The sequence below is a fragment of the Mastomys coucha genome, unplaced genomic scaffold (genome assembly GCF_008632895.1).
Source record: "Mastomys coucha isolate ucsf_1 unplaced genomic scaffold, UCSF_Mcou_1 pScaffold8, whole genome shotgun sequence".
NCBI lineage: Eukaryota > Metazoa > Chordata > Mammalia > Rodentia > Muridae > Mastomys > Mastomys coucha.
The window spans coordinates 39,409,869-39,427,193 of NW_022196914.1; the positions used below are offsets into that span (position 1 = coordinate 39,409,869).

At 42.5% G+C, this 17,325-nt stretch overlaps 1 protein-coding gene across 1 annotated transcript; it reads right to left on the bottom strand.

The window, feature by feature from the left end:
* Window positions 1–813: 813 nt before the first annotated feature.
* On the bottom strand, window positions 814–3,358 carry LOC116083898. The gene is made up of 4 exons (XM_031360674.1): window positions 3,178–3,358; window positions 2,036–2,405; window positions 1,836–1,914; window positions 814–1,331 (listed from the first exon to the last, which is right to left on the bottom strand). Exons 1-4 carry the CDS (start codon window positions 3,356–3,358, stop codon window positions 873–875), a joined length of 1,089 nt encoding a protein of 362 aa, XP_031216534.1. The 3' UTR covers window positions 814–872.
* Between the last annotated feature and the right edge of the window lie 13,967 nt (window positions 3,359–17,325).

Consider the following 17,325-nt stretch of genomic DNA (forward strand, 5'->3'; position numbering starts at 1 on the left):
TGGGTGCCTGGGAAGATTCAGAGCCTAGTTGCTCCCTCTGCATTTTGATTTAAAAATTTTAATGAAGGTTTTGGTAGCACAGACTGATGTTTTTCTCTTATTACTGCTCGGGAGAAGAAGCAACGATTTTTCTCTGTAGGTATTCAGCTTGATGGACGCCAACCTTGAAGTTTCGATTGGATAGGGCACCCCCGCCCCCGCATCCTGGCCCCCAAATATCACCTGTTTACTCCCACCTGCTCCCTTAGTTCTTGGGTGCAGTCCAGAGGGGGCAGAAGGCAAGTCCCTTTGTGGCAAAGGCTTGTCCATGCAAATTCAACATTGAATAAATTAACCTCAAACCAGCAAGTTGGGGTGTAGTAGTTTAGCAGGACTAATTGCAGACAATGTAGCTGAAATGACTTTTCCAATTAGCTGCTGGTTGGAGTTTAGTTGGAGGAACTGTCAGCTCCAACGATGGGTAATTGCTTTATTGCTCACAAAACTATCATCTATTTAGAACATATGTGCTAATTACTCTGGATGGGCGTCGACAAAGAGACCATAAATCTAATAGCACTTTTAAAAAGTCTATAGTGCTTGTTAGTAACCCTAGTCCCTTAACTCTCTGACCGGCCTAGGTTAGTGTGTGGTAGATGATTCCGGAAGGCTCAGGTTGGACTGGAGACACCAACGTCAACCGGGTGCTCTGGTCAAACTGCATATGAAGAGCAAGCGTCCTCTGCTTGCGTTCAATGTGAAGGAGATAAATCACTATCATCAAAACCAGACTTCCGAGCCCCTTAACCGCACATCTTTTAAGTTTTTTTTTTTTTTTGGTAAAAGATTAGTTTAGAAATCTTTTAATTGGATTATGTTGGGAAATTAATCTCCTAAAGGCTTAATTTATTGTGGCTAGTGTCACGAAGGAAACCCTGTGACTGCAGTAAGGGCCATGTCCCTTTGTTTCTTTCCTTAGCGCTCCAAGGTCTCCCAGCTGCGGGCGACAGTGGTGCCTTAAAGTGTCTGGACAGAGAAAGGGTAGAAAGACACATCTGGGTGGAAGGCCACAGGAGTCCCAAGTCTGTCTCCTTTGTCTTAAACGCACCCTTCTGTTCCGGATTCTGTAGCTCCAAACCGCCAATCCCCACTGCACCGCGCTTTGATCTACAAGACGTTCGGGATTTCGGGGGACCTGCTATCCTGGAAGCAGGTTGGAGAGGCTGGAGGAGGAAGCGGAGTACCCAGTAGGAGACTGCCAGGGACTCTGGCTCCTTTGCCTTCTCCATCTCAATCTCCTCCTTCTGCATCCCCAGCTGGGAGCCAGCTATTAACAGATACTCTCCACCTCTCTGAGAAAAAAAGAAAAAAGAAACCCGTTCAGCTAGCTTTTGGCGTCGTCCTCCACTCAGCTCTGTAGACACTTCTTGACGTACACAGAGCTTGAGATGGACTAGGGTCTTTTCCTAGCACCGGGCGCATTGTTTAGGCTGCGGCCTCCGGTTCAGCCTCCTCGCTGTGCGCGGGAAGCCGGGTCCAGCCTGGCTGGGGCGGTAGCGGGAAGCGGAGGTAGAGCCCGGCTGGCCGTGCCTCAGCGGGAGATAACAACATCTGCCTGAAACGGGATACCTACTTTTGCAGCTCAATTTAGCTCTTAATAGCAGTCCTCTGAGGTGTGCTTAATTGATGGGGATAAAGGCGTAATGACTTGACAGGGAGACGCCAATGATCCTTTAATATACTTTTAAAAGAACAACAACCACACCAAACACCCGCGGGTCCTCGCTCGGTAGGGAGTGTGTGGGAGGAGGAAGGGAGGGTCTGAGGCTGGGAAAGCGCGCTGGGGCTAGTCCTACCTGGAAGCGCCGGTGTGCCCCGGCTCTCTGGAGCCAGCTGGCGCTCAGGTCCGTCCGGCCCTGTGTTTTCCTGTAGCTGCTGGGAGAGAAGGGCAGCCTAGTGAACTAAGGTTGTCAAGTGTGGTAGGTCTGATTGACACTGAGGAAGCTAGAGACTAGGAGGGAGATGCTGTCCCTTGCTAGGCTCTGGATTGCCTTACCTCTGCCTGGCCCCGCAGGCCCGGACGTCCTCAGGTCTAATGCCCGAGGAAGGGTCGAGTGTGGGTGTTCTGTGGGACCTCACAGAGTTCTGTCCTTCGGATAGCCTTAGAACGTCTCGGACGCGGGGACCAAGAAGCACGCGCCGTGTGACAGTGCATGCGCGCTCAAGCCGCCCCCAAATGCAGAGTTGGGACACGGCAGCCCTGAGCACGTGGCGATGTCTAAGCCCCGGGTGCCCAGAGCCCTGAGGCTGGGCACTCAAGAGTTTATCTGCTGTGGAGGCAGGTCCCAAAGCCCAGTCAAAGCAAACCCTGAGCAGCTTCGGCTTAGGACCTGGCTCAACTACCCTCTCTTCAGCAGCTTCCCTTTCTTTGGCCTAATTTCCCTTTGCGTAGTTCCAGATGGATCTCTAGGGTTAAAGGAATGTTAACTAGGCTCAGACTAAAATAGGTTCACACTAACTAGCACCGGAAGGAAAGGGGGTGGATAATCGGGCCTCCTTTTAAATGTTTGCAAGGGGACGGTCCGGGATCTGGGCAGCAGTGACTTTAGCTAGTTTGTTCAAACTCTTGTTGCACCCTTTGGAGAAGACTAACCTTAATGCTGGAGCATTAAGGGTTCGCTCTCACACTGCACGCAGAAGGTGAAATCACTCCTCAAATTAGGTTAGTGTTAGAGATCGCAGGTGTTTAGGTTGCAGCTTTTGTCTACCTTAAGCACACACAAAAGAGGGACCAAAGAATGTTACGAAACTGATTTTTCCCAGATCCTCTTGTGGAGGGAATATATGTTGCGTGGCTAGGAATCTTCAAGGTCAAGAATGTGAAGACCTGCAATTAAGAATCCTAACTCCAGGTGTGAGTTTTCTTGGCGTGGTTCCACCCTCCTGCGGTCGCTGTCCAACCTCACCTAGAGTGGTTTTTGCCCCATTCACTGTAGCTTAGCGGTGAGCTTGTGATTTCTCTGCAGCGGCAGGCAGGCTGAGCAATATGGTGAGCTGGTTCCTAGGACCTGGCAGTGTCCTCAGGCTCTTGAAGTTAGAAGTAAGGTCCCAAGCCTAAATTCATGGCCTGGCTGATGACTTCTACTCAGATGCACCCTTCTCCCCCAAAATGAAGCTGGGGAGGGGTGGGTTCAGTACCGCTCTGACCAAGGTCCAAAGGTCCAATGTTCTTTGGGAGGCCCTGACGTGGCTGCGGAGCATCCTTGTCCACGGGGATGGGGTGTGGTGGAGGGAGGTGGATCCTTGCAGTATCGGTGTGGGCAAATTCAGGCTCCTTCTCATCATAGCCAAGGGTCCTTACTCTCCTGTGTAACCTCATCCCCCAAAAGGCAGGCCCTTGGGCCGAATTATTCGATTTGGGGACTAAGCTTTCCCTTCCTGGGCCTGGGGAACTGTAGTCTCAAATTCCACTTTGCCAAGAGCTGCTTCTACAAACTAGATCCACATCCCGCCTTTGTCTCAGGGTCATCACCAGGCTCTGGGTGGGAGTGCGGGGCCAAGCAAGGCCAGAGTCTCCTGCCAGAGATCCTCGTGCTAGGTTGCCGCGGGGCACTGACAGGCCATGGTCTTGGTGGCACTGAAGGCCACCGACGACTTGTTAGCCCTTGCAGTGACAAAGTCCGCAGTTTGCTTTAGGGGTATTCTGGAAGGAAACCTGGCCCGGCGGCCGTGTGGGGGTGGGGTTGGGGGGTGGAGGGGGTGGGTAGCGAACGCTCCCCAAACTCAGTGCGGGTGCTTGGGTTCACACTGCGACTGACTCCTCGGGTCATTCTTGATAAGCGCCCAGGAATGGGCCCCACGGTAGTGTGAGCTGCCCAGTCGAGCTCCGTCATATTTAAAGATCCGCCATCGGCTGAAACTGCTTTTGCGAGTCTGTGCGTTGGCCAGAGCTTGGGGGACTCTCAGGTCCTGAGGGCTGCCTGGAGATGCAAACATGCTTGTCTATGGTGTTGGAAGGGAGAAAAAACCGGTATGAGGGCACGGTTGCAGAACCTCAAAGCAGAATTTTTGTTTTAAGGAAGATCCTGGTTTTAAGAAAGGGAAGAGCTAATGGAAGTTAACGATGGCCTTCTATTTTTAATATCGATCCCTCTCCCACCCTGCCTCGTGCACGGGCCTGGATTGTGTGGAGATCAGAGAACAACTTTCAGGATTCAGTGCTTCTTCCATGAGGTTCGAACTCAGGTAGGCAGGCTTGGTGGCAAATGCCTTTTTATCTTGTGGGCTCCTTCGGTACATTAAATCATCCATCTGAAAATGAGGGTCGACACACACACAGAATGTCAGCGTCATTCATGTCCTACCAAATCTTAAGAGTGTTCCCAGAAGTTGCTTTAAAATCTCTCAATTTAGGAAGATAATCTTTACTGCACACCAATACATTGAATAGCATCTTCCTCCAGACAGAGATGGGATGGAGGAACAGAAACACCGTCACCTTCCAACCAAAGTGTTGGAAGACCTGACTGCAGGAGAACTGGTGTTCCAGATGCTGTACTAGAGGGGCTGCAAGTGTGAGCAGGTAACGTGGAGAGAGTGACATTGTTAACAAAAACCCATCTAATTAACAATGACTTCATTTGATTGGAAGGATGAAGAAGCCTTTTTAAATCAATCCAGATTTACGGGCCTAAGCACAGCCAATTTATGAATATGGAGCCCAACTGGGGTCTGCTTTCCTTCAAAGATGTCATCTCAGAGGTAATAGCATAGGTGAAGTCATTTGGTTACACTGTGGAAACTTTTATAGTGCCTTCCTTGGGAATTTAATTCAGTGCTTCTTCATTTTATTAGGAACAGACTGACTCCATCAACTGGGCTCTCCCTGTTTAGAGGCAAGACTGCTTGAAGCAATTAGGTTTACAATTAGCATAGTTTTAGTGACCCCAGCTGCAGCAGTACCACCACCGCTCCCTTACATTAGCCATTTCTTACAAGTCAGGGAAAACCTGGGGCACAATGTGCTTCCCAGGCATCCGGGCTGGAGAACTAAGGGTATCTATCACCCAGTACCCAAGAGCAGAACTAAGCATACAAACAGGGTATCTATCACCCAGTACCCAAAGGCCCAGGTGTTTGCTTCAGAACCTGGTGGGTTTCGGCCCAGTCTCTGGGCATGACTTCACTTTAAAAACCTTTTCTTGGATCCTATATGGTCAGAACTGCCTTTAAAGAATGAATTTCTCCCATTGTGTTCAGTCCTTCTGGGTGCTTAGTCGTGCTGTAGAAAATGTTAAGATCCAGGGAAGGAAGGACACTAACTACTTAAAATTGTTAGGTGACTATGTTCAGATGTGTGAGGTGTGTTTGTGTGTGTGTGTGTGTGTGTGTGTGTTTCTTAAAACTGAGGATCCAGAATTCAGGAGGTGATTTAGGAGGATCAAAAGTTTAGAGTCAGTCTGGGCACATAGTGAGTTCAAGGCCAGGCTGGACAGCTCTGTTAGGAAAACAAAACCCAACAGCATGAGGGGCTAGAAGGTAAGTCTGGGCCAATCTTTTCCCCTCAGTTTTAAAGGGACCTCTGCCAAATCACACCACACAGCCTTCACTGCCAGGTCCATCAGTTGGGAGGCAGCACCTTTAGGAAAATAAACTATCTGGAGTTCAAAGCGGTTGGAAAAGAACTGTTTTGGCTCTTGCCGCTGCCCTGAATAGTGAGTGGCTATACATAGGTGAGCACTGCTCCCTCTCCCTCTCTCCCATCCCTTAACACACATCTCTCTGTAAGATTTCACTAGATTAAATTGTTGACAGTTCATCAGTATCAGCAACAATGTAATTCCCCTAACCTTATTAAATCAATAACTACTAGATTCATGCATTGAATTAAAAATGCATCAGCATGGCCAGGAATTGTGATCATATGGTTACAGACCTTGGGATTGAAGATGTCACTCAAAAACAGAATGGGAGTTAGCCTTTATTTAATCTGATAAAGTAAGTATTCTACAGTTTCAGCATCCTGGAGCCTTAGGGATTTTTAAATTTATTTTTAGTTTTATTTGCTTAGTTCTTTAAAATCTCACTAACTCTTCATGTATAACCTCAGACATCATGACTGCCTGGAACAACAGTACTGTGCTGTGACATCATTACTTCTCCTTAGGACACATTAGCTAAGTAACACTCCTGTGCATAGATTTATACATAAAATATGTAAACTTAGATCATATGTTTTTGTTTGTTTGTTTTGGGGTGCTACATATCAAATTTAAGGTTTCATGCATACTAATCTAGCAGTCTGACACCAAGTATATACCCAGTGCATGCTTTTTGTATAACTAAATGTGAATATATCAGTATATACTGACTGTAACAATTTTGTTTTTAAAAGAAGCCACATTTATCTCTCAGCACTGTTGGTGTTTATAAACAAAATAATTATATATCACTTTAAAATGCTATTTATTTATACAATCTGGTTTGCTTGGTGAAATCTACACTATAGGAAGTGATTAAAAATTTCAACTCTTTAAACTTTACATAACACTTAAAAATTTACATATATCTTTAACATTGCATCTAATGCATAAAGAAACACCTCCTATGGGGTTGACTAGGAAGTATTCTCTAAGTTGTAGAATTGTATGTAGATTTACAGTTAAACCCAAATGAGAATAGTACACTTCTAACACGTGGAAGTTAGATGGAAAAGGCAAGATTACTTGTCAGATATTCGACCATGCTCATTAACAATGCAAATGATTAAAACATGTATCCCCTTTAGTGGAGGCTAGAATCTTTGGTACCAAATTCTAAAGATATAGTTATGACTCAGGTCCATCACACTGTGGAAGAAAAATAGTTATTTGACAAAACAGGCAATCAACTGAAATCTATCCTCTTTAAATAAACTGATTCTCAGTGTTTTCCCAGTGTTGGTGGAGTTGTTGTCTGTGCTGTCCCTCAGGGCTCTTTCTGCTGCTCTCTGATTTGCTATAGAAAGCAGCTCTGAATGATGGATTACTGTGTCATTGCGGCCAGCGAAGGATTAATTTGTTTCATTGATTTCTCTTTAGGCAGATTGCCAGAATTTGCTGCTTCCCACCTTTCCTCAAGACTTGTAGAAGTAATAGACAGTAATAGTCTAAGACAAATCAGCTCCTTCTTGTAAAATAGAACAAGGGAACCAAGAGTCCTAAGAAAGCTATGGCAAGTATTTTTATTGGCAGAGAGAAAAGAGCAATTAATAAGCTACTTTATTGGCTTTAGAAATACTTTTAATTGGAAAAATTCTGGAATTGATGGCATATAATGGGACATGTATATTGTAAGTAAACACTTATGTTTATGCTATAAATATTTTATAATTTGTAGTTCACCTGTTTAGCTAAGGGGAGAATATATATTACCTGTGTGATTGGCAAATGCTTTTCTTTCTCTGCCAAGTTTAGAAATTAAAAAAACATATTACATAATTTTAAGTCAGTTTTCCTCATAGCACTTTTTTGGGTAGAATTATTTGATCCAAAAATATTTTGGAAACTCTGGACATTGACAGCTGTATTAAAACACGGAAATGCAATATTTAAAGAAAAAAACCACAACATTTTCTGATTCAAAAGGTAGTGTCTCCTCATAAGAGAGAATTTGTACAAGTTAAAGTGACATTTTTGTGTGTTTTTCCAACCTATTTTCCTCCAAGAATTTAAATATGATTAAATTATTATTAAAGTGATGAATACTGACTTGATGATGTTTTAACACATGCACTGTAATTAATCATTGCTCTACTTTTAGAGAAATGAGATTTCTAATTTTTTATTATTACAAAGTTGAGGATTTAAAACAAATCTTTATTCACATATGGCTCTTTCCACGCAATATATTATTAGAGAAAAGTAACAATTCACATTGAAGGTTCAGACTGTTTTGTAGACCTTTGGCACTGATTGCCATGTGATTTTCCAAAAAAAGTTCTAGCCATGATACCAACACCCTGAAAAGAGGCTCTCTCCAAATGCAGCCTTCTAGTTTATGAGTCAAGGTGGCAGGACAACTTCTGTTTCCTTGTGTTCTGAAAGCAGTGGTAACTAGCATTCTGCATATACTCAGTATCTCAGAAGCACTTTTCCAATTGCATATGTGAAATAGGGAGGCAGGTTATACAAATCTACTTATTTCCTTTCTGTAGTGCTGAAAATTATATTGATTTAATGATCTCAAGTTATAGTTTTTATGCAATTAATTGTGTAGTAAAAACTAATATTGTCATGTGCTTGTCTCCCCCCTCCCCCATATTGTGCTGAGGTGGTAGCCCATGCTGCATCAGCAACTTTACACTTTTCCTGTGTGCTGCTGAGAGGAAAATGGAACATCTGTTTCCATTCCATATCTACATCATAATGACAATTAATGAGACATTATGGTAGTATACAGTCAATACATTCTGCTGAATGATCTACACTTTCTTATTGGAAAATTTTAGCTCTATCAGAGGCACTTGGGTTTTACAGGTAGGTTCCAGGTAGACGCTTACAAGGGCCTGTACTTTCTTTAAGGTAAATTATTGCAGTTGTGACAAGCCTTTTGGATGTGACTCTCATATGTTTCTCAGGCATGTCTTTAGAGTACAAATTACTGGGCATTATCTCTCTCACCATTCTTAAATAGGCTTATCAAGCTACCAATATAGCTTATTTTGTCTATTGTGCCTTTGTGAACTTTTTGTTTTTACTCTAATGGAAGAGCAGGATTAATACAGTATATTTCATACTCAGGGAACATGATAACTACATTGAAAATGTATTACTAAGGGCAGCACCCATGTTCTTGCACATGCTGAGCACATGCTTACTGAACTGCATCTCTACCCCCAGTATTTACCTTTCAAGTTCATCAGGAGAATGTTTGAAACCACACAGAACTATTTCCACTGGCCTTTAAAATTCCAGAGAAATGTTTTCATTTATTTTAGGTTTCGGTTACAGATGCTTTGGTGGTTACATAAAAGATGATTAAAAAGTATTTCATATAAAATGAATGAATGTATATGTATGATTATAGGTATATATATTCATTTGCTCTAAACTTGCTTGGGAAATAAAACATTACCATAAAATTGAAGCCCTCTGGAATATGTTCTCATATGTCTTCTATTGACATGACTTTGCTTTAGGTTTGGTGATTATTATCTATTTGCCTTAAACATAGAGTCTAAAATGTGACATCAGTGATTTGTACTTAAATAAATAAATTAAAAATGTTGGATCTGTGACTGCTGATAGAATGTCTAATCACCTCTGAGTAGGCATTTCTCTGCTTTACCATCTTTCTCCATGAAGTTGTTTTCTGTGTTATTGTAGCCATATGTAAAAACCAGAAATAATCATATGTTCTCCATGTTAAGCAAAGTAAAAAAAAAAAAAAAAAAAAAAAAAAAAAAAAAAAAAGGAAAGCTAGAACTTAGCGAGGTTTGCTAGCTTGACAGTAAGTCAAAGCGAGATCCAAGCTCGGGGACCTGTTTTCTACTCCATGGTATAATGGTTGCATGCTTTAGAGATGGGTCTTAAGGAGACGAAGGGGTGTAGAAACAGAGGCTATGGTGGAGGCCAGAGAAGAAAGGTTTTTTCTCAAATACTTAATACTTCTGTAAGGGAAGAATAGTGGGGTTACATCAGCCTAAAAGCTTCATATGGAAGAAGACTGTGTGTCCCCCAGAGCCTTTGAATCCCTTTCGTAGTTTTCAGAAAACTTTCCTGGAAAGAAGGATAGTTTAGATACTACGATAGTTTCTGCTACTCTCTTCACTTCCAATTAATCTTCTGACTTCTTTAAGGAAATTGGACCAGGAAAACAGGAAGGGCTGTCGCTCTCTTCCCACACGTATTTCTAGTCTTTGATACATTCTTCCAGTCAGGGCTCTAATTACTCTGTCCTTTTTTTTTTCAGAGCTTGTTCTATGTTCACCTTAGAAATGACTTTCTTTTTGAAAGAGCTTCTGGTTTTTCTTACTTCGTGCAAAGCAGGAGAGCGAAAACAGCACAAATGCAGTGGTTTGCAGACATGCTCTTAACTTCTCTGAACAAAACCCTTCAAAATGTAGCCAGGTAGATCTACATGTATTCAGGTTCTCCTTCAGGCTTTTACTCTAGCAAGTTCAGATCACTCTTTTTGTTTTTCATTAGATATTTTCTTTATTTACATTCCAAATGTTCCCCCCTTTCCTGGTTTCCCCTCCAAAAAAACTCCTATACCCTTCCCGCTCCCCTTGCTCACCGACCTACCCTGTCCCTGGCATTCCCTTCACTGGGGCATAGATAGAGCCTCCACAGAACAAAGGACCTTTCTTCCCATTGATGACTGACTAGGCCATCCTCTGCTATCCATATGATGCTGGAGCCATGAGTCCCCCTTTGTGTACTCTGTGGTTGGTGGTTTAGCTCCTGGTTGCTCTGGAGTACTGGTTAGTTCATATTGGTGTTCAGATAATTCTTAGTTGAGATGACTAAGACTGACTCATGATGTTCACACAGGGCTATGCTCCTTTTGTGAGCAAAACAGCAATTAAAATTCATCTTTTCTCAGATCTATTCCTTTAAGATCAAATATATAGCTTACTGAATTATTTGCATATATTTCTATTCTGTATATACTTGGGAACTTATAAAACTATTAATACTCTTTAAAAATTATGTTTTTATTCTTTGAGAACTTTTTTGCTTCATCAGGTTGTCTTTATAAAATTTTGCAGAAATACATCTGTTACAATAAAAGTTGGGTATGATTCCCCACTCTTTTAAAAAATTAATTAATTAACTAATTAGTTAATTTACAGTCTAGCACTTAATCCCTCCAGGTTGCCCCTCACCCCATTCCTCCTCCCCCCTGTCCCAGAGAGGATACTCCTGCACCCACACCAGACTTCCCCCCCACCTTGAGGCCTCAAGTCTTTCGAGGACTCTGCTCATCTTCTCCCACTGAGGCCAGACCAGGCAGTCCTATTTGTAATAGCCAGAAGCTGGAAACAACACAGATGTCCCACAACAGAAGAATGGATACAGAAAGTGTTATACATTTGCACAGTGGAATACTACTCAGCTATTAAAAAGGAATTCACAAATTTCGCAGGTAAATGAGTGGAACTAGAAAATATCATCCCGAGTGAGGTAACCCAGACCCAAAAGGACACACATGGTATGTATTTGCTAATAAGTGGATAGTAGCCAAAAAGTACAGAATACCTAGGATACAACCCACAGAATTAAAGAGCTCTAACAATCAGAAACTCCAATTGAGGATGCTTCAATCCCACTAAGTAGGTGGAAGAAAATAATCAGAGCAGGCAGAGGGAGGCAGGGATTTCGGTGGGGGAGCAGAGGGGGAGAGGAAAAGGGGAACAGGATCAGGTACAGGTTTGGGGGAGGGGAAGAACAGGATCAGGTACAGGTTTGGGACAGGAGAGAAGCCCAGAGGGCCAGCATATTTAATGGAAATATGCAGCTTCAGAAGGTGGGAAGTAGGGAGACCCTCTCGAAAGTACCCGAGACCTGGGAGGTAACTCTCAGGATTCAATGGGAGTGACCTTAGATGAAGTGTCACTCATCTAAGGGGAAAGGGAACTTGAAGAGTCCACCTCCAGTAGACAGACAGGTCCTCAAGAGGAAGGATGGTGTTATCAACCCACAGTCAAAATTTCTGACCCAGAAGTGTTTCTGTCTAAAAGAACTGCAAGGACAAAAATGGAGAAGAGACCAAAGGGAAGGCTGTCCAGTGACCAGACCAACTATTGATCCATCTCATGGGGGAGGTGGGGCACTAAGGCCTGACACTATTACTCATGTTATGTGTGCTTATAGACAGGAGCCTAGCATGGCTGTCCTCTGAGAGACCCAACCAGCAGCTGACTGAGACAGATGCATTGGTCTGAAGTTGGGGATCCCCTATGGTTGAATTAGGCAAAGGATAGAAGAAGCAGACGAGAAGATGGGCCCCATAGGAAGACCCAGCAGTCTCAACTTACCCAGACTCCTGGGAGCTCCCAGACACTGAGCCACCAACCAGGTAACATACATGAGCTAGTCCAAGGCCCCCAACACATATATTCTTTGAGAATTTTATACAGTATGTTTTATTTAAAAAAATTAAAAATATTTCTCTCTCATACAATACACAGTGATCACAGTTTCCTTTCCCTCCACTCTTCCAAGTACCCTGAACTCTCTCCTCTCCCCCAGATATCCCCACCCTGACTCCAGTCTTCCCAGAGAAAAGAGCAGGTCTCCTAGGGACATAAACTGAACATGGTACAACAAGATACAATAAGATCAGGCACAAATCTTCACATCAAGGCTGGGTGAGGCAACCTAGCAGGAGTCCCAAGAGCAAGCCAAAGAGTCAGAGATACCTGCCTTCCCACTGTCAGTAGTCCCCTCAGAGCACCAAGCCAACAACCACAACAGATATGCAGAGGACCTAGAACAGACCCATGCAGGCTCCATGATTATCATTTTACTCTCTGTGAAGCCCCATGAGCTGAACTTAGTTGATTCCACAGGCTGTGCTTCCCCAGTGTCCTTGAACCTTCTGGCTTCCACAATTCTTTCTCTTCACCTTCTTCTATGGGATTCACAGAGCATAAAATGGAAAACTCCAGTCTAAGTGCTCTCTCCATCTAATGCTTGCCTGTGGATCTCTGCATTTGCTCTCATCAGCTGATAACTGGATTAGCCGTGGATATATGGTCATAGCATAATATCATTAGGAATCATTTCACTGAATTTTTTCCAACTGGCTTTGGTTCTACCCTAGGTCTCTGGGATATCCAAGCAGTGTTGGACATGGGTTCCATCTTATGTAGTAGGTAGGCATCAAGTTATATCAGACATTGGGTGACCATTCCCACAAGTTCTGGATCACCATTGTCCAAGTGTGCCTTGGAGGCATGACAGGTTATAGGTAGGTTTTGTGGGTGATTTGGTGTCCCAGTCCCACCATAGAAGGCCTTGCCTGGTTACAGAAAAATGGCTGGTTTAGGTTTCATATCCCCCATTATTAGGCGGTCCCTTGCTAGGATCACTCTTACAGATTTAAGGAAATTTCCACACTAGATTTCTACATCACCTCCCAAATGCCCTCCAATCCCAGTTTTCTCTCCCAGTATTTTCTCCCTACACTCTCCCCCAACACCTGATTCATCCTATTTCCACTCCACTTGGCTCCACTCCAGCCACAAAATGTCTTCTATCGCCGGGTGGTGGTGTCGCACGCCTTTAATCCCAGCACTTGGGAGGCAAAAGCAGGCGGATTTCTGAGTTCGAGTTTGAGGCCAGTCTGGTCTACAGAGTGAGTTCCAGGACAGCCAAGGCTACACAGAGAAACTCTGTCTCGAAAAACCAAAAAAAAAAAAAATTTATTCTATTTCCCCTTCCCAGGTATATTCATGTATCCTCTCCCTGTACTACCTCTCCCCCTGCAAACACCCCAGAGTCCTTGTTACTTTGTGTCTCTGAATCTATGGATTGGAGCATGGTTATCCTTCACTTAATAGCTAATACCCACTAATAAATGAGTACATACCACATGTGTCTTTCTGGGTCTGAATTACTTTACTCAGAATGTTTCTAGTTCTATTCATTTGCTTGCAAATTTCATGAATTTTTTTTTTAAACTGCCAAGTACTCCTCCATTGTGTAAATGTACTACATTTTCTTTATACATTCTTCAGTTGAGGGACATCTAGCTTCTTTCCAGTTTCTGACTATTATGAACAAAGACATACCAAACGTAGCTATAGGATGGAATGTCTTTTGGGTATGTGCCCAAGAGTGATACAGCTAAGTTTTGAGATAGAGTGATTCCTGTTTTCTGAGAATTCATGATTTCCCTAGTGACTGTACAAGTTTGTACCCCTACTAGCAATGGGGAAGTGTTCCCCTTGCTCCACATCCTCACCACCAGGAGCTGTCACTTGTGTTATTGATCTTAGCTATTATGATAGGCATAAGATGGGATCTCAAAGCAGGTTTGACTTGCATTTCTCTGATGACTAAGTGTTCTTTAAGTGTTTCTCAGCCTTTTGGGATTCCTCTATTGGAAAATTCTCCATTTAGATCAAACAAATGATTCTTTCATTTGTTGATATCTAGTTTTGTGAGTTCCTTATATTTTTTTAGATTAGTCTTCTATCAGATATTAGTCCTCTCTCAGATGTGAAATTGGTGAAAAATTTTTTCCCCTTCTATAGGCTGCCATTTTGTCCTATTCATAGTATCCTTTGCCTTATAGAAGCTTTTTGGTTTCATGAGAGTCTACTTATTCATTGTTGATCTTAGTACCTGTACTACTGATGTTCTATTCAGGAAGATGTTTCTTGTGTTAACGCATTCAAGGCTATTCCCTTCTTTCTCTTCTATTGGGTTCAACTTTATCTGGTTTATGTTGAGGTCTTTGATCCACTTAGACTTGAGTTTTGTGAAGGTCGATGAATATCTGTCTATTTGAATTCTTCTACATACAGATATCCAGTTAGAAAAACACAACTTGTCAAAGATAATTTTTACTCCCCCAGTATATATTTCTGGCCTCTTTATAAAAAAAAAATAGGTGTCTGTAGGTGTGTGGATTTATGGTTGAGCCTTTGATTCTATTGATTAATTTGTCTGTTTTTGTGTCAATATCATGCAGCTTTTATTATTATTGTAATAATACAATACAGCTTGAAATCAGGGGTTGTAATACTTTAGAAGTTCTTTCAAACTATTGTTCAGGATTATTTTGGCTATCCTGTGTGTTTTGCTTTCCTATATGAAGTTGACTATTGCTATTTCAGGGTCTATAAAGAATTATGCTGGAATTTTGATAGGGATTGTGCTGAGTCTGTAGATTGTTTTACTATGCTAATCTTACTGATCCATGAGCATGGGAGATTTTTCCATCTTCAAATAAAAGAAGACTTGTTTTTACCATACAAGTCTTTAACTTGCTTGGTCAGAGTTACCTCATGATATTTTATAGTATTTATGTCTATTGTGAAGGGTACTGTTTCCCTGATTTCTTTCTAAGTCTGTTTGCCACATGTGTAAAGGAAGGATACTTTTTTTTCTTTTGAGTTAATCTTGTATCCATCCACTTTACTGAAAATGTTTATCAGCTGTAGGAGTTCCCTGATAGAATTTTTTGAGCCCATTATGTGATCCAGTATATTTTAAGTCATATTAATTCCCCTTTCCCAACTTCTTGATTGTCCTTTACTTGACTTCATATTCTCTCCCTCCTTTCCTCTCTTCTTCTTTCTCTCTCCCTTCCCCCTCTCTCTATCTCTCTGTCTCACTCAACAAACCAAAATGGAGCAAACAAACCAAAAAGCAAAACCATGAAATCCAGTTTGTATTGACTGACTACTACTGAGCCTGCCCTGACTACTGCCTGCCCTAGAGTATACAAGATACACTCTGTCACATCATTGATGAAATCTGTTTTTTTTTCTCTTCCAGAAGCTATCATTTGCAAATAACTTCTTGGTTGGGAGTGGGATTTTGTGTACACCTCTTCTCCACACTGATATTTTGTCTGGCTTGAGCTTGTGCTAGTCTTATGCAGTCTGTCATAGTCTCTGTGAATTTATATATGCTCTATCTTACTTAGAAAATGCTATTTCCTTCAAGTTATATGTCACCTCTGGTTCTTAAGCTCTTCCCACCCTCTCATGCACATGGGTCCCTTACCTTGAGGAAAGAGGTGTGATATAGATATCTCATTTATGGCTGAATATTCCAGTGTCTTCTTCCATGCACATTTTGAAGTTGTGAATTCCTGTGTTAATTACCATCTGCCAAAAGAAGAAGATTCTATGACAAGAGTTGAGGGATGCAGTGATCTTTAGGTACAGCAATATGTCGTTAAGATCCATGTTATTGCTTCCAGTTTCCATCTGCGCCCAGAGCTGATCTGTGCCATAGTGCTCTATAGCCAAATATCACTGGGAGAGAGCTAGTCTCCCAGGAGTGTGGCACACCTGTGAGCACAGGTAACACCACCACTTCTGCTCAAATTCCTGGCCCAAGAAGAACCAACCCCAAGTCATCAGGACACAGGAACCAAGGAACAGCGAGGACAGGATCTTTCGGGTTTCCTTCTGCACTTCAGAGCTGACACTGTGCCATGGCTCTCCATACTCAAATTCGTCCCAGAGAGACCTATCATCCTGTCATCCCAGGGGTACTGACACACAAGCCTGCAGGAGAGGCAAGCCACAGTCAGAGGCAGCAAGAGCAGCTAACACCAGAGATATCCAGATGGTGAGAGGCAAGGGCAAGAACATAAACAACAGAAACCAAGGCTACTTAGCATCATCAGAACCCAGTTCTCCCACCACAGCAAGCCCTGGATACCCAATCACACCAGAAAAGCAAGACTCTGATTTATAAGACTCTTATGATGATGATAGAAGGCTTTAAGAAGGACATAACTCCCTTAAAGAAACACAGGAAAACACCGGTAGACAGGTAGAAGCCCTTAAAAAGGAAACACAAAAATCCCTTAAAGAATTATAGGAAAAGACAACCAAACAGGTGAAGGAAGTGGACAAAACAATCCAGGATCTAAAAATGTAAATATAAACAATAAAGAAAGCACAGAGGGGGACATCCTTGGAAATTGAAAGCCTAGGAACTAGATCATGAGTCACAGATGCAAGCATCACCAACAGAATACAAGAGATAGAAGAGAGAATCTCAGGGGCAGAAGACACCATAGAAAACATTGACACAACAGTCAAAGAAAATGCAAAAGGCAAAAAGCTCCTAAACCAAAACATCCAGGAGATCTGGGACACAGTGAGAAGACCAAACCTAAGGATAATAGGTATAGAAGAACACGAAGATTCCCAAAATGAAGGGCCAATAAATATCTTCAACAAAATTATAGAAGAAAGCTTCCCTAACCTAAAGAAAGGGATGCCCATGAACATATAAGAAGCCTACAGAACTCCAGATAGACTGTACCAGAAAAGAAATTCCTTCCATCACATAATAGTCAAAACACCAAATGCACAAAACAAAGAAAGAATATTAAAAGGAGTAAGGGAAAAAGGTCAAGTAACATATAAAGGCAGACCTATCAAAATTATACCAAACTTTTCACCAAAGACTATGAAAGGCAGAAGATCCTGAGCAGAGGTCATAAAGACCCTAAGAGAACGCAAATGCCAGCCTAGGCTACTATACCCAGCAAAACTCTCAATTACCATAGATGGAGAAACTAAATATTCCATGACAGAACCAAATTTACACAATATCTTTCCACAAATCCAGGCCTAAAAAGGATAATAGAGGGAAAGCTCCAACA